This window comes from Cephus cinctus, unplaced genomic scaffold (assembly GCF_000341935.2).
Source record: "Cephus cinctus unplaced genomic scaffold, Ccin1 Ccin1_scaffold0153, whole genome shotgun sequence".
In the NCBI taxonomy this organism is placed as follows: domain Eukaryota; kingdom Metazoa; phylum Arthropoda; class Insecta; order Hymenoptera; family Cephidae; genus Cephus; species Cephus cinctus.
In genome coordinates, this window is record NW_014332881.1 from 1,247,025 (window position 1) to 1,269,710 (window position 22,686).

The 22,686-nt window shown below is 48.0% G+C and overlaps 1 protein-coding gene across 2 annotated transcripts in view; it reads right to left on the reverse strand.

The window, feature by feature from the left end:
- Positions 1 to 1,242: 1,242 nt before the first annotated feature.
- The window catches only part of LOC107263537 (discoidin domain-containing receptor 2), a 49,429-nt gene continuing 27,985 nt past the window's right edge, over positions 1,243 to 22,686 (reverse strand). The window contains exons 2-9 of one of the 2 annotated variants that reach the window (XM_015730858.2): positions 16,281 to 16,399; positions 11,607 to 11,712; positions 9,118 to 9,349; positions 6,968 to 7,423; positions 5,421 to 5,628; positions 4,455 to 5,009; positions 4,265 to 4,362; positions 1,243 to 3,989 (exon numbers count right to left, since the gene is read on the reverse strand). In XM_015730858.2, coding sequence (XP_015586344.1) covers positions 3,822 to 3,989; positions 4,265 to 4,362; positions 4,455 to 5,009; positions 5,421 to 5,628; positions 6,968 to 7,423; positions 9,118 to 9,349; positions 11,607 to 11,712; positions 16,281 to 16,380 — 1,923 coding nt within the window. In that variant the 5' untranslated portion in view covers positions 16,381 to 16,399 and the 3' untranslated portion in view covers positions 1,243 to 3,821. Of the gene's footprint in view, positions 3,990 to 4,264; positions 4,363 to 4,454; positions 5,010 to 5,420; positions 5,629 to 6,967; positions 7,424 to 9,117; positions 9,350 to 11,606; positions 11,713 to 16,280; positions 16,402 to 22,686 lie in introns of those variants that run through there. The other variant, XM_025080645.1, reaches the window with a different exon arrangement.

Here is a 22,686-nt window from a genome sequence, read left to right on the forward strand (position 1 = left end):
TGAACTCAAAGTGGTCAATCCAATTGGTATAGCCCATGTATTTTACAGAGTTCTAGCAGAGTTCCGTATCTTATCAGAAATACGATTACGGACGCGAACGACCGATAATAATATATCTGTTACATCGACACGTCTGACTCGATCCGTGAATAATTTCGTAGCGAGAAACTAGCTCGGTAGGTAGACTAAACGTCGCGGGCGCGGAATATCAAAATAGCAGTTATGTATTCGTTGAGTAGTGACTTCCTGAGGCAATTAGAGAGGGACGGCGACGTTAAAAATAAAACAGCAAGAAATGCTGGGAAGGCGAACCTGACTCTAACGACCCGCTGAGAGCAGCAACGTGAACCCGGCACGACCCGCAGTCAGAAGATTTGTCTTCGAGGACACGCGTTTGACGTTCCACGATCTTCAGTTCGGTGACAGGGTCTGGGGTGGAGGGGGGGGGGGCGGCTCTTAAGTGGCGCCCAGAAGAGTCTCAATATACGGATCCAGAGAGGACGAGTATAGAGTCTCGAAAATTTCCTTGAAATTCAAGAGAAAGGATCTCTCCTTCGGTACCGAGGATGCTGGGGCGCCCCTTCCATATCCGGTTTGAAAAGTTTCGGCGTAACGCCTCGACGCTTTACGGAGAGTCTCCCGGGTCGGCAAGTCGAACTCAGTGTAGGAGGTGTTTTAGGGTGGGCGATAACCCGGGACCGGAACCGAGCGGAACCAAGCGTAACCTGGTGCCTCTCGACGGGCATTGAGTCTGCGTCGACGCGAACTTAGCGCTGGGTGAGAGGCGGTAATTTTCGATGTGATGCAGCAGGATTTCACAGAGGGTGCGAATATACGCCTATTCTCCTGGCATTTGGTCTTGAGTGATGGATGTGAAATAATGACGCGATCCCGGAACCACGGAGCCACATTAGCAGCTGCACTCAGGCTCTGCTTTCTCCATGCTGGCCGTACCTATAGGAATTTCCAATGGATCCCATTTCATTTCCCGGAACTTCGCCAGTCCCGTTTGGCTTATCCTGAATGGCTTGGAAGATATGGCAATTGCTTTGATAATCGTACGTTTGCTTGGACGGGAGCGCTTGGTAGTTTCCGGGAGTTTAACGTGCGGTAATGGCACGTAAGAATCGACGTGACCGAACGAAACGGCGGATACGTAAGACGGTGGAGGATGGATACAGGAATTTCTAATGAAACAAGAAGTATAAAGAAAAAACAGGAAATTTAATGAAATTGCTGAAATTCGATTCACTAAAAGTTTATTTTGTCACAGGGGACAAATTTCATGTGTACAGTACCGATACTCGTAGTCTTCTATATATATATATTCTATTTCGATAGCATACAAAAGGATACAGGCACACAAATATCAAATACGCATTCGGTAGTCAATATAATTACACTCAGTATTACTCGTTATAATACAATTATTTACAGAGTTTGTTTTTTTCTTGGGCGTATTGAACGTTACATAAATTACATTACTATGTACATTGAAAAATAATACGTATATATATATATATATATATATATATATATATATATATTTAATACCTTAAGCGAGAGTCCGTCGTGACGTCATAAAGCTCGCGATTCAAATTCGCGACATATATATATATATATATACTCATTCTCTAATTCGCTGCGGGACTTCGTACTCTCTTATGATATAAAGAAAATTGTATGTCTACGTATCTGTCCTCTTTTCTTTTTTTTACTTAAATCTTCTTTCTACGTGTTACCTCCATTCGATCCCACGAGAAATATCACCGAGTACATACGAGTAGGTGGAGCATAGAGAATCAAAGTACGAATCGGCCGTTTGGCCTAACGTTTCTGTATTAGCCTTAACGACGTTCTCGCGGCTATAAACTTTATTACTCGTTAAACGTTATCGCTTGGTGTGCATAGGATAAATTGACAATTATTACTGTTATCGAGTATACTCCGTTAAAATGAAGTTATTGCAATGAAATTATTTTGTCGCGACGATCGTCGCGTTGCACTCTCTCTTTATTCCCCTCCCCCTCTCCCCCCCCTCCTTCTCCACCTCTCTCTCTATCTCTCCATCCGTAAATGTTATCTCCGTTACGAAACGAAGTACCTAATGATTATTTACACGAAGCACTTGAAAGCTGTCACTTTATCCTACGTGGCGACGATACCGATTAAGTGTTTAAGACTAAAACGAACAGCAAGATCCAGTCGTTGTAGAGGTGACGTATTTCACCGTAATAAAGCTTCTTAGTATGTTTATTTTACCCATTTTTAACGTTTCTTTCATTTTCTTTTTTTTTTTCTTCAATAGAGATTAAATACATGGTACGTGAAAATCTTGTCGATTCGTATATCACAATATGGTCGGGTCTGTACATACGATAGTAGTATTATTGTTGTCTTCATCCCTGTATTGTCGATTCTTACATTGGATTTCGATTTCCTCGTTGCATGAAGGCGATGTCGGTAGATAGAGAAATAAAGGTAGCTTAATCCTCGTTATTATTATATAAATAAAATAAAAAAAGAATTCGTTAGAGGCGCTATACGCAATAAATAATACATTTTAGGAATCTGCGCATGCGCGCGCACATCGCCCGCGCAGATTCAAATATTTTATAACACGTCAGTCTTGTACGACGATCGACGCACGCAAAACCGCTTCTCATTTAATTTCACGTGTGTTCTCTTGTCTTTCTTTCGTTTCTTTCGTTTCTTTTTAATACCCCTCCTCGTGCTCTCCGCTACATTAAAACTCGGAGCGAAAGATCGATCCTGCGCATGCGCACTGAACGCACCGAAACGATGATACGACTCTTTCTGGAAATTCGCTCGTGTGTGCCGACGCTCATTCTTCAACAGCAGCTACTTTGCGTCTCGCTGCTCGCTCATTTGTTTGTTGTTTACCAGCTTGCTTGCTTGCTTACGTGTGCTCGTGAAGCCACGTGGAAGAGAGAAAGAAATAAAAAAATAAAAAATAAAAAGGATAACAAAGCACAGAGATTTCTCAGATTCATTGCTCTAAAAGTTGTACCTACATCCGTGCCTCTCGTTCTCTTTCTCTTTCGTGTAAAATAAAAAATATAATACCACGGAAACACATTTCTCTTTAATAAAAGTAACCGAGTCACGAGTACACGTTAAAACATATTTCCCTAACAAATTTCCAGAAGAATCCACGGCGCTTGCGATAACGCCGAAATCGCTTGTATCGTATAACTGATATGCCGATTTCAGTTTCCAGTTTTTTTTCTTTTTTTTTTTTTCTTTTCTTTTCGTCTACCTGGGGCGCATCGCGTTACCAGGAAACACCCCGGAAGCATAGAGGACGAGAAAGCAGCGCGTAAGTGCTGTAAAGAGGATCCCGTATTATCCTAGGATTCTCCTAATGTGTATCAGGAGATATTAAAGAAAAGTCGAATTTACGCCCTATATGACTTCCGAAAGTGTTCGTATGCCTTTTCGAAAAAAGATAATCGATCCTATCCTCTAACTATACGTATACCTATTACTCTAACTTTTCCCGGTATACTGGTTAAGAGTTAAAAGATCGGTTACGCGCGCATGAAACTCTCCACGACATATGTAAGCTACGAGTGCTATCACGCACGACCCTTTGCACCGTGTACAAGTTGTCCCTCTGAAGAATTTCGTATTTTCATTGCGACCGATGCCAAGGGTAAGGCGTAAGCGTATTCTAGGAGTTTTACTTACGAAGTAAGAAGGAATAGCTCCGGCTCGTACGCAGCGACAATTACCGTAAGATGCGTGAGCGAGCGAATCGAAGCGAAATCTTCCACCAGGAAGCTTCACGATGATATACCTTATGCGTATCTATGCAACGAATGTTCGCGGCGTTTGCTGCCCCTGCGTTCACGCTCGCAGATGGGCTCCGGACTCGGTGGACTTGAGTACGTGATATTGTTCGAGCCCCTTGGTGGCGGGGCACTCATTGGTGGTGGCGGCGGTGGGAAAAAGCTCTGTAAGCAAGCCTGATGCACGCACGTGCGTATCAGAGAGATTGCACGTATCATATGTAAATAAACGTATATATATGAAGCTTGCGGCGAATGCAGAGGGACGAGGCAGTCTGCACTTTCCCGCGAGTACTCCGTCGCGTACGAATCAAAGAAAAGGACAAAGGATTCGACCGAAAGTGCATAACGCACTTGCCTGACGCCACTTTTATTTATTCCTTTCGTCCGATCCTTTAGCCTTTGACTTTGTAGGGGTCTATGAGCTCGGGTGGATCAGTGATGTTGCTTACCTTTGCGCTACCTCGGGACGAGGACTTCGAGAAGACGCTGTCCTGGTCGCTGCTTACACTCGGTACTGGCATGGGTACTGCATAGTCGTAGGTAGCATCTACGAAGAGACAGTGTCGTAGGATGTTCAGGGTGGCTTGGAATAATTTTATTATATTTAAAAATTAAATTATACGGATCATCGTGACTCACCGGACTGTTCAACGTTATCGTGGAGATCCTTGTTGTCTATGACTACCGTACTGTATCCGTAGTAAGCAGCGTGAGGTGGCTCCCTGTACTTGTCGTGAAAGGGTTCCTGGTACTCGTCCAGCCTCACGTCACCCAGGAGACGATCGTTGAGGTCGCGCGGAAGAGTCGTGAGCTTCGCGCCGGCATACCTGTCGTCGAGTTCCTCGACCCTGTACGTCATCAGCGAGGGATCCTTCTCGGTGGTGCCGTAGGCGGACTCTGGCGACAGGTGCTGATGATTCCCCGAAGGGATGGAATTCTTGGCTCCCAGAGGACTGGCGAAATTCTTTCGTTGTCTATGACGCGAAACTATTAGGAAGATCGCCACTGCCAGCAGAAGTATCACAGCAGTGAGGACTCCGATAATCACGGCCATGTACGTCGGGTCGTCCTGCTTCGCTGTGGAGACTGGTACTTCCGCTTGAAGCGGCGTGTCCCGTGCAGAATTTCGATCTCTCGCTCGTGGCGCTTCCGTCGATGGTGGAACTTCCGGTGTGAAGTTGCCATGTGCGATATCTGTAATCGTTAACGCGTTCGAGTCTCGTTGCCTGCCGCGAAATTGTGGTAATTTCGAATTTAGATCAAAACTGATCTTCTTGGTCTGTAACGACCCTTTACTTCCGGTTATGGTAATTATAGCTGTACACAGCAAAATTCTACGCTGATTCCAGGACGTTTAAATCTTTATAATACGTTAATGCCCCGTAAGCAGTGCACTTAGTACAGCCATTCTCACGTACGAGGTCGTCTAATAAGGACTCTAGACTCTCTAGTCTGTATTCTCATTCGTATAATTACACTTCGGTTAACCCCGACGCATATGGAGGCAAATGCACGTGGATGCGCGTAAACGTACAGTTCCGGCAGCTACCGATCAATATCACGTACGGGATCGAAACTTTATACGAGAGAGTAAAAAGTACTCACCCGAGTCGAAGGTAATCTCGCTGATCATGATCCACCGTGCAGCAAAGGAGAATCTCAATTTGACGAACTTCCCTATACGATGATGAAGCTTAATGGTGATATTACGCGAACTCTCAAAAATACGATCCTCCATGTAGGTATAGACGATCGGATCGCCTGTGTAGTGCTTGCCACCGACGCTGAACAGGATGTTTGCTTCTGAGAAGACCTGTAACACAGCGAAGATCGAGACACATTAAGAAAGGTGAAAGGTCACAGGATTTTCGCAATAAAGGGGCTAGGAGGGGGGGGGGGGTCAAAGGGATGGAGAGAGAAGGGAGGATGAGTGAGTGGTAAGATCGGCAAGTCGCGTCATAGGGATTTGAATAAAGCCCGAAGGGACGATACCGCGACAGAGATTACAAAGCCAAGATTATCTAACTCTCTTAGGGGGGGGGAGCAGGGGGGGGTGCACAGTGGGTGCCTCCAAGGGAGCGAAGAGTAAAGACGACGGCAGGGCATATGGATTTTCGACGTTACCAAGGGACGGAGGGGTTGCGCTTTGAAGTGCTGTCCTTTCAGGAGCGACTTGGTCCCATCCGTGCGCAGTGGGCGCAGTCGCGCCCTTATTCGTCTTAGCTGGTGGCCTACCTCACTCAGGGCCCCTGCGCCCAACCAGCCCTGCCGGAGCCACCGTCTTCATCCCCCTTGTTAATAGAAGGGCTCGCATCGTCACGGCTCTACTGGCTGCTACCCCGACTTGCCCAGACTGTCGGTATTGTATTTGAATACGTGGCATATCTGCTTGAACCCACTAGCGTTGGTTGCTGCCATTGTGAAGTTACCCTTCTTCCCTCGTTCCCCTTTTGCCGGAGGTCTACCCCTGGGCGCCCGGATTCAACCGCCTCCCCCCTCAACCCCCTTCCCGCCCACCCACCTGACACCGTTGCTACCAGATTCGAGCTTGGCTCGCGCTCACTCGGTCGCGGGCATACAATTGCCGAGCTGCGTAATGAGGCGCTTCTTTCAAATAAATCTTGATACCACCTCGTGTTTCGCGGACCATTATAAAATGTGGAATACAAGGCGGAAAATTTTCGCCCAGGCTGGTGCCGTCTCTTGCGTCTACCCTTTCGACCCCTGCGGCTAAACGTCATCGGCATTGTGTCAGTACAGCAGCTTTTTGCTCGAGCACCGGGCAGGTTCGTCTTGACTTTTCCGTAAACTGAGTCGCGTCACGTAGGCGTATATATGTATATATACACGTATGTACGTGCGCACGCTTCTTATATCAGATTAAAGAGCGACGCGAGGGATCCTTTTTTTACATTGCTTTCTTACTCCCCTTTTTTGCGCAAGTTTCGCTTCCTTTCTTATTCCGCGAGAAGAGATGCCTCTCCAATTTCCTGTTAGGCTAGCGAGTCTCGCCACGTCGAGTAAAAGTCGGGACCCGCGACTTCCTGTATTTTCTCACCCACCCGATGTCGCGCCCGAGCGAAAAGTATCGCGAGACTCGTGCAAAGGAAAAAGTGGCTAATAAGTAGAAACGTATGACGTTGACTTCTTACCTGCACGTCTTTCATGAACTGATTGTTACAGTATATGTGAACAGCCGAGAACTCTCGGACACGATCAAATTCAAATTTGATCTCGACGGGATGACCCGAGCGAGTATCGTTTCTCCAGCCGACCCACCCTTGACCTCTGTCGTAATCGTAGTAGCCCATTTTGAAGTTATCCGGCCCCGTCCGTCCATCGGTTAGCTGTCCAAGACCACGTCGAAGCTCTCCGTCCCAGTAGCCGTCGTAAGTGGCGTCGAAGAACTCCCAGTTGCCGCGTTTATCCCCTTGAGGCATCGAATAGGACACTATGCCGTCGTTCCACGGGCAGCCGTAAAGTTCCACCCTCATGCAAACTGTACGGCGATGATAGCTGTACGGCAGGAAACGGACTTTGCTGGCCCAGATTGGAGGTTCCAGGTCGTGCTTTGCTTCCAGGTAGGTATTCGTGTTTCCCTGGATCACCTGGACGAAACACAATTCGTAACGGGAATTATTGGCAACGTTTCAAATCGTTATTGCCGGGACAAGGTGATCTCACGTTCACCAGGGACATTCGTGTCTATTGGATCACCCGGTAGAAATAAAATTTACAGGGAAGGGGGATGCATTTACAAAGTTTGAAATTTTTTTCTTTAATTTTCGTAAAATCCTGTGAAATATATTCTCAGACTTCCTTCTTCGATCAGTAGGACATATATCTCGTTCGTCTTACTCATTAGGATCACGAAATAAGATAGGGTCTACTCGAGAGGCTGCGCCGGTGTCTTTACTCGAGAAAGGGCTGATACCACCCTTCAGAAGTTAACGTCGTCTGACGGCAGAAAATAAAGGGTCTCTCGATTCTTCCCTTCCAGTCCGTCGTTAACTTCACCACGCCCCGAGCGATAATTAGACGCGGTCCTCGTGGGACGATATAGATTGACCGAAGGACATCTTATCCCGGTAGCAGGATGCTGCGGGAATTCTCTTTGGAAACATTCTTCCTTTTGATTCCATCGGGTCTCGTGCGGCCGCGATTGTTTCGCGTGTCACGTATCTCGTTTGTACCGCAGTGTAGTCCTGCGTCTCCGTCGCTCCAACGGAAATGGATCTTTTTTTCGCGAAAAGATTCGCAAGGGTAAAAATAAAGGGACAAAGGAACACGAGCTAATGCGCAATATACGAAGAGGAAACAGTAGGACGTCAATGTATTACGTCGCCGTTCGTGCGATATATTGATGTTAGAAAAAGGAAAAAAAAATGAAATCTCAATATTTATCTTTCCCACCCACATCCTGTCGCCCATACGATGACATGTGAACACTCGACGGCTTCGTAAAAGGGGATTCGACTCTCGACGGATAATTGGTTCTAAATTATACATGCCGAGCAGGTTCCTTATTTCTCACCACTTTGGGTCCCGGACAAATTCCAATTGTGGCACCGGTGGTGCGAAGGTGCGGCTCGCGGCCAACGCCCATGTTATGTTAATGTACAGTATTACTTCTGCTTGGCGAACGTAACTAGGCACCGACCATCTACCGGTGGCAAAGCACCGCGACAGGAGCTTCCACTTTCCAGCCCCGAAAGCTGGACAAGTCGACTCGTTAACGGAGATTAAGCCGGATAAGACGAGGACTCCTTTGTTTAATTATACGGGAGGAGTCTGGCTAGTCCAACCAACCTACCAACCCAGCTATACACCCTCGACTACCTCTATCTACCTGCCGCGAGACGAAGTATCCTCGAAGGTCTTACCCCTCTTGGAGCTTTCCGCGAGCTGCTTTTCTGCGAGCTTTACCTATTCAGACATACCCAACGTTTATATAGGTAAGGTGAAACCGTCTGACCCGCGTGCACGCGACGACCTTCCCTCATTTTATTGATCCGCCCTCCCATACAAATAAGCTGCAAACTTCCTGTACTATTTCAACCCCTAAGGAACCAGGTAGGATTTAACGTTTCTTTTTTTTCCCCTAGGTTTTATAGGATTATACGTTTCTTTTTTTTTTTTTTTCATGTAAAATATAAACTCCAGGCTTTTGCACTATGGTTTCGTAGGGTGAATATGGATTTACTGTATTGACAATGAATAAACCCTTTCTCGTTGCGAGGTGTAGCCCGGTCTTTACGGTATAGGGTATGCTATCGATTGTGCAGCTTTAATGAAAACTCACCTCCTCGCCACGGACGTCCCTATAACGGACCCATTTGCCGAGTTTAGGTCGCCAATATTCCAGAAGGTAAGCCTCCGCGTATTCGACGCCCTGACCATTTCCGAAGCGTCCCTGAGTTCCGGTGGCAGTGATCATGTGCACTGTATGAAGATCGACCTCCAGCCATTCACGAGGCTCCGTTGTGATCTGTTGCTTTGGACACCAAGCGCCGCCGTGACTCTCCTGCCGCATTCTGAAACACAAGTCAAATTTATATATTTCACTATAATACACAAAGCATCACAGTGTCCTTCTTTACCGATTAGCCGTTTATCGGTTATCGCGTTAACATAATGACACGCGTATCAGTATAACGCTCGTCTGTCCCAGTCGAGCTTACGTCACCCTCAACGTCAGCAACGTGTTTATGCACTTTATCCGACTGACAGGAAAGAGACGCAAGGGAGGGTTTCCGTTCCAGATCGATTTATCAGCAGCCCCGTCCTACCGGCATATTCCTCGACTCGGCGTTATCGTTTCGCGAAACGCGAGACTTCCCGTCCGTATCGTGAGCGCGCGGATGCGATTTCTCTGGCAAAAATAGCAAGTGCGTAACCAGAGATACGGACACGAGGAGAAAACGGCCTCGTACTACATTTACTTCGGTATGGTCGAGGCTGCAAAATCCCACCCCCTACCACCCCCGCGTTAATTCCCAAAGGAATTTGGGCGGGTTTACAAAGCGTTAATTATACGCTAGAAAAATGCACGCAATAAGGATAACATACGTAGGAGACGCTTGCTGGGACATAAGAGAGAGAAAGTGAAGAACCTTATAGTAGCAGTGAAAAAATGCTAGTTGCTAAAAATAAATATGAAAAAAAAAGAGAAGAAAATAAATCGAAGAAATGCATACACGCGCTAAATAAAACACGTGCTACCCTCTGTGATGTAGTCCGTACGAAAAGAGAGAGACGACATGAGCTGTGCTTTGACGGGACCGAAGTGCCGTGTTTGGTACGTGCGTCAGTATTTAGAGGGAGTGCGAGGATCTACATGAGCCCGCAGCTCATAACTCATACCCCATTAAGAGAGCTCAAACTGCCTGCCACTTTGATACAGTCCGCATCAAAGACATTCCAAACACGCTGTCCCCGATAAATCTCCGGCGGGCGATTATGTTCGCTCGCCTTTTGGACTTGCCTGCCTGCCTGCCTGCCTGCCTGCCCGCCCGCCTGTCTGGCTCACTGAGCTCGAGACGAAGAGAAGCACGTCTGGGATCGGTGCTTCCAGGATGCACCTTGCTTCCTTACGAGGCAGGTACCACCTTGAAAAGCTTTGGCAAGATCAACGATCGTTGATCGTTTTCATTGCAGGTGGAAGAGATTTTCGTATGAAAGGAAAACCCCCCTTCGCGCCCCCTCGCAGTCCCTTTTGCTTTTCTTCGAGTCTTAACGTCTCTCGTGCTGTACCTTCGGAAGCTTTCCGACGTGAAAGCTTCCTAGGGATCGATCCTGATTCGCCTAGAGCTCTATAAAGCTCTCGAAAGCACGCTCATCGATCTCTGTAGGGAGGGTGTGAGAGAGAGTGAGAGAGAAATAGGGGTTATATGTAGGTTGAGAGATTCAGAGAGGAATAGCGAGTACTCTGAAAGTGGTGAGAAGGTCCGAGTTCGCGTAGGTACCAACCTAGTAATGAAATTAGCGCGCGGAGAGTCAGACCAAAGAGACGATAAGGTAGACGATGATGAGATGACGAGAGAGGGAGAGAGAGAAAGAGCGAATGGAAGGTCGATCAGTGTTTCACTGAAGTTCCCATCCGACCCGAGTGAATAATTAGTCGTAGTGTAATTAAAGGAGAGCCTCTAGAAGCCTTAATAACCTTTAAGAGGCCCAGAGTGACCGATAAGAATGGTCCAGCCGAGTCCAGTGTTTCTCATATGCGGGACACCGACGTCATTAATTCTCATTGCCTGTTAAAGATCGAATTAGAGCTATAGTCTCGCAATGGTGATTTATACCGGGTGTCCCTTTTTATATGTCTCGCTTCCTTTATGCAGCATCTCTATATACCCGTACTATACACGTATACGTATAAAGCCAAAGGACTGTGTAGGCACGCGTGCACTCACTGCCGGGTCGTTCCCGCGGGCCGTATAAATAATTCAGATCAAGACAATTATTACGTCCTCGTAAAAAGTCACGCTCCGAGAACCAACAATCCCTATATTTTTTCTTTCCCCATTCGTCCAGCCCTTAACGATGCGAGGACAATCGCTCACGACGCGCTTTTCGCCCTATCGTAAATCCCACTCAGACGAAACTCTCAGGACAGAGGATCCAGTCTGTTTCTTTTCTTTATCATATCTTCCTCGCAAGTGAACATACCCTGCATAACCTGTATAAGTACCTGCACGATATGACGTACGCATATACAGTTACTTTCTTGGTGAACTTGTTCAATCTTTACACCATATATACCACATAGTATCATTTATACATGGGACTCACCTTCCATGATGCGGACCAACATTTCCGCTATCGAAGCTCGAACTGGCTGTAATATCCAAATCCGGGATTGCTCCGGACTCCATGCCTAGCGGCGCGATGCATTGTGCTGAAAGACAAAAAAACATACAAAAATTTGTAAATTTGAAATTCGCGCCAAGTCATTTCTAAGTCACGGGTATATCGGTATCTCTATACGTCCATATCGTACCACAGGTATACCTACACATGGAATAGGTACGTAACGTACATAGACAGTTCCATGGAGCTAAGGTAACGCGCATTCCACAATAATGCAGCTACGTTAGTTGCGGTGAAATTGCCATAGGAAATAATTCTAGGGATTTATATCCGCCGCGGCTCCAATGGCAAAAGCGAAGAACGCGGCGAACGATTTCCAGCATTTTTCGAGGGCAACTTTCGTCGAATTCGCCATTAAAAGTTACTCGACGTATCTACGAGCCGCCACAGGACCGATTGTTATACGCGTTTCCCAGTAGCGTTACAGCATCGGATGCTATACGTACCTACTGCTCTTGCTTTTCTCATCTTTCATTGCGTCACCGGGCCAGCTCCCAACACTACTTCGCCACCTTCACCAATGCTCTCTCGCTCAGTATTTTATTTCTGGTTATACGTTGCGGTCGTTAAGACCACGCGGCTTTTCTTTCCGCTGTTCCACTGTATATCGCATGCCATGTAAATCATTCCCCGAGTATTATGCGGCGTAAACAAACGTATCGTGTCTGCGGCCGGACTCTCGTATCTTCCTGGTATAGGATCGACAAGCTATTATCGCCTCGAGTTTCCTTGTTTCTCTTTGGATTTGTCTTTTTCCCACTATAACTTCTTATGGAGTCCAATAAATTAGTATACAGCGTAAAGGAGTAACCCGATGTTCCCACGTATCGAGATTGTGGACCGTACGAGTATTTAGCCGTTGCTCCAAGTTCGTTTCTGGCACGTGGAGAGGATCGTAGGATTTTGGTAAAATATGAAGCTACCCTATAGAACTTCGTTAAGCGTACGTTCCTTGGGGAGTTTTCTAGGAGAAAAGTTGTACGAGGGGTCGGCAAAACGTAAGGCTCAAGAGCAGGGACTGGCTAGAGTAGAGGAGACCGAGCCAACTCGGTCCAAGCTGAAGCCGAGCCAGGGCTGGCAGGTTCGATCTCGTATTTATAGACATCCTGGAAAGAAGCGAGTAAGAGATGTAACTTATGCGACATTTGCCCGCCCCAGCCACTCATTCAGCGTCCATAACTCTCGGGAGTGACAGCCCCGAACGGAAGGGTGTGTGCGCCCGTCTTCCACGCGAGAGAGTAAAATTGAATGCCCCTTCTTATCGCCCTTAGACCATCGCCCTGCTTTTGGTCTCTACCTGTCAAATTGATAACTACCTTTTTTTTTCGTTTGGTCCTCTCCCCTTATTTTCCACGCCGACCGGCACACGTGTAAGGTTCGTAGCTGCTTGAATTATTCGATAACCCCGGTGGGCATCGGACCTAATCTTCTCGTAGAAGGTTTGAATAACGTCTGGCGAATTTCGGAATGAAAATTGGACCGAAGCTGAATTGGATTGAAGATCGGAGTAGCTGGTTGGATAAACGAGAGTAGAGGGAAATCAGTATACGGACCGCGATATAAATCCCCATCACAAGATTTTCTACTCGGTAAATTTAATTTGGCCCCGCCCTTCTTTGTTATTCCGTGATTATTATTAATGACTGCGTGCAGGGACTACGACGTGGCCACGGTTGCCCTTCTCTTGCTCTTTCTATTCACAGCTCTCCTTCCTTCCCTCATTTTCATCCCTCTGCCGTGTACCTTCTATCCTCCCTCGACCTCGACCCCAGCCAGAAGTCTCATCCAAGGAGAAAGAGAGGGACGGAGTACAGAGAGAGAGAGAGAGTGAGTGAGTCCTCTCCCTTGACTACTACCGCCACCACTTTTCTTGTTCATGGGCGTGAATGTAAATTAATTACTCTTGGGTCCTTTGCGAAAAAACATATTATGCGCCCCGTACCTTATTACACCGTTATATTAAAGCATAAATCACGACTTACTTAAATATCGAGTACGTTTTGGAAGATATTTCTTTCTTTTTTTTTTAACTGATCCCCGAAACGTTAATTATTTTTTAACTTCAATTTTTCAACGAATTCCCAAATTTCAAGGTATATCGGGGATAGGAGAATTTTACCAGGATAAGAATACGTAACTCTGAGCTTCTTCGTAGACAGTAAACCCACGGTGCTTACCAGACGGGAATGTGGCTCTCCTGACTTCCTCTTATTTGCCTTTTCTCTTTTAAGACGGGGGGGGCGAGAACTATTTTTCTGTCTTTAAAGGAAAATAAACGGAAGGCGGACGCCAAGGTGGATGTGGAAGGTGGTTTAACGTGCGCGCGCGCTGCATCCACCCCTTGGCGCCGTGACGGCTGGCGTAACGGAAGTACTACTTTTACGGGCCCCTTTCAAAACTCCCTCTTTCCGATTCCTGCCAGCCGACGCAATCAGCGTCTCAAGTTGCGTGCAACTTGGAACCTGAACGAAGGCGAAGGGGAATCGGAGTGTGGGTTCTCTTCACCCCCTTTAGGACGCGTACGAGCTCAAGATTATATTGCGACCTTACGTTTGTCTTCATAACCTCTCATCCCCCCTTGATATCATAACGTACGACCTAGTAGTGTCGCTTTCATGAAAATACACCGAGACGTCGCCAGTCCGGATCAGCTCGTCCTGATAACAGGTTCTGCTCACTGACGTATCTTCGACGCAAAATCAATTTTACAGAAAGACCCAACCCGGCAGACAGGTCAACCAATGAAAACGTCAATCCCGGAAAGAGAAAAAGTACCGAAAAAGGCACGTGAGAATCCCCTAATTGTCGCGTTGTTATGTTAATACACGGCAGAACGAAACGATAATATGTACGTTTCGGCCGCCTAATAGAGTCAGCACGATTGTGGAGGTAGAGGGTGAGAATGCCATAACGTGGATACCAGAGGGCTTCGTAACGTTACCGGGCCGTTCGTTCGACGCTGAACAGACGTACATAGGTGCGCAACGGTATGGACTGGTGGTACACGCGTAATATTGATGTTGGTGGCGGTGCGTTACGTTGCCCACCAGTGGATGAGCCAGGGATCAGCTCGCGGCCACGTTTACATAGGCGGATCGCTCGAAAACGGAGCAGTAGTTGTCAATGTGTGCCACCACCTGGTTTCACCCCCATCCGTCGTTTCTCCCCAGTGCAGAAATTTCGGTGGCACGAATTCGCATAAAATTCGCACGGTCCTTTCGACCGTCTCTCTACGTCGAAACGACAATAGCATACTACGCGGGTCGCGCGTGCGGTGTCCTAAACGTACACATATTGACCCATATGAATATCCATACCTACCTATAGCGTATTATAGCCCGCGAACGAACATAGGCCGAGAAGGGTGCAGCAGAGCCGGCCTAGCGGAGAGACCGCAATCCGACCAGCGTACAGCATGTTTATGTATCGCCGGTAACATTAACATTGCAATTTATGCACGCTTTAACTGCAACCCCCCTTACACGACCGCGAATTTACCAACGCGGTTCAATGTACAAGTTCAGCCACCGCAGGGGGCATCTCGTGTTCTAACTTTTAACTACGCTATTTATATTCCCCGTCGTACGTACCGCGTATTCTCGCGTATTTCTTTGCCTTCCTTTAGCCAGCAGCATCCACGCGCGTGCTTAACCGCCTCTTCGATTCTCCTCAATCACTCTCTAGCCCGTCTATACGGCCGTCCTCGTCCATCCCTTGTATTTACATTGCATTGTCTTCCTTTCACACGGAATTCCTTGCACCTTCCGTCTCTTGCGCTCCCCATTGAGTCTCGCCCGTTTTCATTGAACGCGAATGCCCGACGCTGCGATCCACTTTAGCTTCAACAGAGTCGTTCGTCGTTCGGACGATAATCCTCGATAAATAAAATGAGTCGTCGGGGCTTTCCTTCGGCGAGCGACTAAAGTCACGGCGAGACGCCTGCGAAGCGACGGGGCACGAACATTTTCCAAATTAATCCGGAACTTTACGACGCCTTCCTTCCGTGTCGCCCCCCGCCCCTCCGACCCCCGGCCGTCGGATGTAGATTACCGAGCGTAAAAAGCGCCTTCGCGAAACCCAAGAACGCTCTTTCGTCTTACAAACAGTTTCCTGCCAAAAAGGGCGACGCGCAAACTTTTCGCGGATACTTTGCGAGCTTCCACTTCCTCCCGCCTGCTTCGTCCCTCTCGTCTCTTTCTCTGTTTACTCGAAGCTCCAGCGGATGCTGGGATGTACACCCTTTAGACCTCCTACCTCGGTACAGATTCAATGGGATGGAAGCGACCCGAATAGCAGTGCCTGTGGGTTTAACGTAGGCAAAATCTTAGCGAGAGACGTGAAACAGGACCGAGCTATGTTTTCATCAGATTCCCAGGAACGCTCGAGTTACGGCTCGGTGTGAAAGGGATCGGGTGAGCAATCTAACCTCAACTGAATACTTTCCTCTGTTCGATTTCTACCCACGAGACGGTTCGGAGCCGATAGGTCCGCGTTGGATTCTTTGGTCCAATGCCATTCTCCACCCGCCGTAAGAATTTAAATTCCAAGATGCTCTAATGACTTCTGGCGGACCTGTCGTTTCTCAGTGATACTTACATATGTCTATGGCGTGCGCAGCGTGGAACCGAAGAAATATCAGGCACAGGACAAGCGACGTTCTCAGATAGTCCATAGTAGTCCGGGAGCTCGAAGTCATCGAACTCTCATAACCGCTTCTGCAAGTGAAACAAATGACTGTTGGTTAGAACCGCCGAAGCAGCAAAGATAGGAATGACGGACGGAACGAAAAAGCCAACAGGGCGGTGGAGGAGGAAGAGAAAAAAGGAATTAAGGTAAACGTTGAAGGGTGGCGCTGGCAAAGGAACACGCGAAGATCTATTTCTCATGTGCGCCGAAGTTTTCGGTAGGTCAAATGGCGCGCGTCGAACCCACGTAGATAGTCATGGCCACCGAGAGTTCCACAGGAGCCCACGGACAAAGGGCTACATTCACGCTAGCAGCCATTACGCGTCATTATCGAGATTAGGATCGGAACGGTAGAGAACGAGAGAACTCGACAAGAGGGCCTCCGTCCTCCGGGTACCAGGGGCACGGCACTCCGTGCCCCCACGGACGTGGCACGTCGTCGAGGATCGTGGAGTCTCCGAGAGAGAGAAAAAAAAAATCTTCAAGCGAGTCTCGGACGAAGAAGTGTGGAGAGCGATGAAAGGAGAAGAAGAGGAAAAAAAAGAGTGAAGGAATGAATGAAAAAGAAAAGAGAAAATAAAATAAAAAATAAAATGAAAAGAAAAGAAAAGAAAAAGGAAGGGAAAGAAGAAGACCCCAAGACTTTTTAGCTAATTAACGGGAATTTCTTTGACTACCGAGTTGTGTCCACTGATGTTTATCTTTACGCGCTGGGAACCGGGAATGGCGTCGACTCTCATTATTTCGCCAGCGTCTCGGACCGATGTCGGAGCTTCTTCGGCGTCTACGAGGATGCTAGCGAATGACGAGACTAACAACGAGATAGAGGACGAGGCACGGCAGAGCCGTTAAGCGCTCTCGCGAAATCAATGCCATTGGATTTCTAGGAAGATGAGTCACTTTTTTATTTATCTCCCATGAATGAACAGTGTCGTACCAGGAATCACGTGGAGACCATCGGCCCGAGAGAAGAAGATCGTGATCTTGTCGACATGGGAGAAAGATTCTCGATGGTGCCCCCCTCCGGGGAGGGGGACGCGCACGCCCTTCTCTCACGAGAATCGGTAAACTCCTCGGCTCGTGGGCGTCGTGACGCTGCCGAAGAGCGCCGGTGGCTCGAGTACGCAGCCCCGTTACGTACCAGCAAAATGCCATCTGTTGGAAGTTCTCTTCTTTAATTCCCCAAGTATGCGCACGGTGCAACAGTGTGGATCCCGAAGTGTCTTACTAGACGGATGCTGCGATTCAAAGCGGCGTAAATCCGCGTGGAATCCCTACGAGCCGTTCGCGAAAGTCCTTTTCCATCGTTTCACCTACTCCTTACAGATTCCTCCTGAAGGATTTTCACCAAGGAATCGCGCTTAAGACAGGCACCTCTTTTTTTACAGGGTTCAAAGGCTACAGGAAGGTCGTCCAGACATTTCTTCGAACATTGTATTATCGTAGACGAATACGAGAGCCGGATCGAACGTCGACCTAGACATCGTCCTCGTGACGAGTCTCAAGATGTCTACGGGACAAGGGAGGTTTTAGGGCGTTAACGACACTCCAGGTCGGCTGAAGCAGTAACTCAACGGCATATAAGCAAGGTATATGAAATTCAGTGAGCGCCATGAGCCGCATTTACGTAGGTAGATACCTATATACCTACCATATACGACGGTATACGAGTAAGAGTGGAAGATAGGCAGAAGGAGAGGCTGAAGAGACGGAAGATTTAATATTCACGGAATGCTTTATAGCCAGAACGCTCGTTTCCCAACCTGCTCGATTCCCGCATCCGCTTGAGATCGGCGGGACACACGCGAGCTACGGAATTACGGTCCCTTTTGTAGGTACGAAGGGATTCAGGTAGGGTGCCGCTTACGGGGGGAGGGTACAGGAGACGAAGGCACGTGGGGAAGCAGATTCTACGAGGTAGGCAAGAGGCAGACCCCTCGCGTAGGTATTCGATCGTCCAGGAATAGAGGTTCCCCTGGGAATGCTGGAGGAAAGCTTGAGAAAGGGTTAGAGAGAAAAATGAAGGGGGAAGACGTACCATAAAGGGGAGTGTCACGTCGGGACGCCCTCGAGAGTATAACGAAAGGAGAGAAGGGTGAAGGGAAAAAAAATGAAAAAGTAGTGGCTGCCAGCTAATTACGAGTATTTCTTTGACTACCGGACTCGGTCGGAGAGACGTCGATGTTTATCTTGAAGCGATGGGAACGTGAGATCCTACCGGCGAGTCGTTATTCCGCACGGATAATGGACTCCGTCGCGACGTCCTCTTGGCCGAGCCTCCCCCAGGGGCTGAATATATGAAGCAGGGCCAGTGTATTCGCGCGCTACACGGGTTTACGTATTAATCTCACGGAAGCCTGGGTATAGTCACTTTATCTACCGGTCTGGTATTCGCGGATGATTTCTTCCTCGAGAACTCGTTCACCTTCGGACTTCAGGCTCGACGCGACCTCGAGCGTCCCGACGCTACCGTGCGCACCTACAGCACCTGCTGCCAGGTCTCACCTGAACCCAAAGGGCGTTTTCCGTTATACCTGCGAAATATATACCCAGCTACCCATTCACCCAAGCTATAGCGTACGACCTGGCAAATCCAACCTAACCTCATTCCTTCACTCTCTATGCAATGTACCTTCCTAGGCGCCAGGCTGCTCCACTGCACCACAAGTTCCGACACTTTCTCCGGCGTGCGTTAAGGTGGACGTTCTACGAGCCAACTTTATTCGCCCGTGCTGACGTGCAGCGCACGCGATGCAGTGCTATGGAGCAGCTAGTGGACGAAGAATGCCGAGGAAAGGTACGTGGTAGGCAAGGTATAGCGTTTTAGCTAGAGAGAGAGAGAGAGAAAGAGCTACAAGAGAGAATGAGCAAAGTGAGTGCAAGAGAGGGACAGAAAAGAGGCTCTGGTGTAGCTGGGCCATGAATTATGCAGTTTGCCCCAGGCCCAGGGCTTCGTTGAGAGCAGAGCTCGGTGTGTCGAGACTCGAGACGGGGTTGGCTGGAGCAAGAGAGCCTAGAGTCCATAGCCTACCCCCGTATAGCAAGCCAGCTACTCGGTCCACAGCCACTTCGACTTCCTCTCTCTGTGCCACGTTCTCCCCCAAGACCCGATCTATATACCTAGCTACTAGCTACCATCACTCCTCGCCTTGAAACGCTTAGCTTACCCTCGACCAATTGAAATTTTCATACCCACGCGTCTGCCCTTTTCCCTTCCCTTTCATAGCCCCTCTCCCACCCTCCTCGCTCCACACAACTCGGTTTACGTTCCGATTCAGCGGAACGCGCCGAACCGACCATCCCTTAGTCGAGCGACCTAGCAGCCTGTTTCTCTTTTCTTCGTTGTGCCCTTATGGTAGCGCGTGGATGTCACCGAGGGGTGGTGGTTCACTGCGGCCCTATCGTTGCCCTCTCTATTCTCCAGTATTTCACGTCGACTGCCAGCCTAGAGATTCCATTAGGATTCTAATGATTTTACCGAGTGAACGAATCGAGAAGATTTCATTAAGGGTACGTGCTTACGGGGATGATCGTGAAGACTGGGAAAGTGAATTCTACAGAAGGTAGCGGATCATAATCGTTACCAGGCCAGTGACCCGGGCGTGTCCTATGTATCTTTATATATGTTCTTTGTTATTCCACTTTTTTTTTTACACACACAAGAAAAGCATTTTGGCATCGATCTCCCGTTCACGAAACGCTCGCAAATTGCCGCAGCGTCCCGACAACTTTTCACTCGGAAAGACGTAAGATTCAATCGGGCCAGATTACCAGAGTTTAATGATCGCAAGGACTCGAGGAGCGGAGCAGCGGGGGTGGTTTTATGATCAGGGATTTAATCTAGCCGAGGCAGAAGACGAGGAAAGGAGAAGAATAAGAGTCAAGAGAAAAGGGAATAAAAACGAACAAGCTAAAGGGTGACGTGGATCGTGCGGAACGTGACTTCGGGTCCCTACCTTACCGACGTAGCAAAGTCCGGAACGCGGAACGTAAAGCGATTCCAGTCGGTATGGCCTCTACCCGCCGTTCCGGTTCCACGAAGCGAGTCTTAAGCGTCGAGAACTGGATATAAACCTCTAGACTCGGAAAATCACACGGGTCACGGATACACGAGCCGACGTTGGCACCCAGCCGCTCGTTTACTGCAATTAGTCCTGTTCAAGAAGCAGTCGACCTGGGAATTAACCAGCGTCCCTGACTCTCCTATTGCTTCGAAAAGAGCCACCATTCACTTCCACCCTTTCAACGTTTTCCTCGGTCCTTCCCCGTTCGTCACATCTACGTCGTCCCTTCGTATCCTGTATATCGCACCGGGAAACATCATCTGGCTCGTGATCAAGCCAAGACACGAAAGGGCAGATTTTGCGACGGCCGGAAATTGTCCTCCTGGAGGTTCAGGAGGAGCATCAAGTGGAGGGGGGTTATACCTATGCGAGTACACGTGCCTGGTGTACAGGAAGAGCGTAGAAACGAGCAGCTGCTATTGACATTCGTGCGGCGCCATAAACAGTCCGGACTACGTAAACCCTCAGTGTAAAACTGGTATGGAGTATCCCTACAGGGCGATTCAAACATACCTATATCTACTTGTATGAATATATACAAGGCGTATACGTATAGGCCGACGGTATTGAGATTCGCAGCCGATATTAAACGTTTAATCACGCATACCGGCTCTTTCAGCAAACAAATCGGGACTGCTAGTTTGCATGGAAAGATTCGCCGGGCGAGCGAGCGGGTTGTCGAGGTAGAAAGAGGGTGACGTTTTTTTTTTGTAAAATTTTTTTTTCTTTCTCTACGAAACCCAGAACGACGATTGGCTCGTCGAACCTTCCTACGTAGCTTTCAAGGCTTAATCGGTTATTTGCACGGCAGCGTTGGCATGAGCGATGATCGGCGTACCCGCCTATCAAGCCAAAGAGTTATTAGCCGAAGCGATGACAAAGCAGATAGGAAGCCCGCTCGGTACCACGGCAATGCAAACGATTAATTATTGGCAAATAACAAACTGCCTCGAATCTAAATCAAGATCGCGAACCTCTCCCTACGGCCGAACGATTCGCGCCGATCCCCGCCCATACCGCAAGTGTGAACCGAGGTCGGCCCGAGATGTTCGCCCTTTCGAGTAGGTATATACGCCCACGAATACCAAATTCGAGGCTTCGGTATACTATATTTTATTAGGGACTGGGCTCGCCGTACCCGTAAATCGTTTATACGTGTTTAATGCAGCCCGACATTCAGACTTTGCCGGAACAGAAAACTTTCCCGTCAAACCTTTCAGACGGAAAGTGCTCGCGTTCTGCGACGCCACGCCCGCCAAGTGGAAAGGGACGTTCGAACAAGGGAATGCTTTTGCATCGGTATGCCGGAAACTGGCCGAAAGGAAAACGATAGAAAACAGAAGAAAAAAAAAAGAAAGAAGAGAAAAGATGGGCAAACTCGTCGAAAGCAATATGGCCATAGCTAAGCACCACCTATAGGTTTTGTCTTTGAGTGAAAAAAATGTACTCTGAGATGACTAGCTGGGATTGTGCCATATAGGTAAGAATCGATATTCCCTAATCCAACAATATATACACATGTATATATATATATATATATATACATATCCAAATGCATTCCACCAAGAGACATGAGACACGAGAGTTTTCTCAAGATGGGTAAAGATCGTCTAATCCCTCGTTCGGCAACTCGAGCGCATCCTCGTCATATCCAAATGCATTCCACCAAGAGACTCTGAGATGACTAGCTGGGATTGTGCCATATAGGTAAGAATCGATATTCCCTAATCCAACAATATATACACATGTATATATATATATATATATATACATATCCAAATGCATTCCACCAAGAGACATGAGACACGAGAGTTTTCTCAAGATGGGTAAAGATCGTCTAATCCCTCGTTCGGCAACTCGAGCGCATCCTCGTAATACGCTCGAAAAAATAACGTTTAAGCGCGTCCATCCGACCTCCGCGGAGGCTTCGGCTCTCGAGTAAATATTTAGAAATTTTTCAAGAGTTCCAAGTGCCTAAGAAAACAGTTTACTTTCGAAGGAAGGGATCTCTCGGGGGTCCAATCCCGGGGTAGAGAAGGTACATCCTGACGCCAAGAGAGCTCGCAGTGAGAATATACGTAAAGAGCCAGCAAGAGACACCCCCCGTAGCTACACGCGCACGCTTCCGAGAAGTGCCGGTCAAATATACAATTACCTTAAATTTCGGTTGAAAGAAGGAAAAGCCATGCGTCCCTCCATTTTCACTTGAACAAGACGGAACGATTACCAGATTGCGAGTGTGGTCTTTTCCA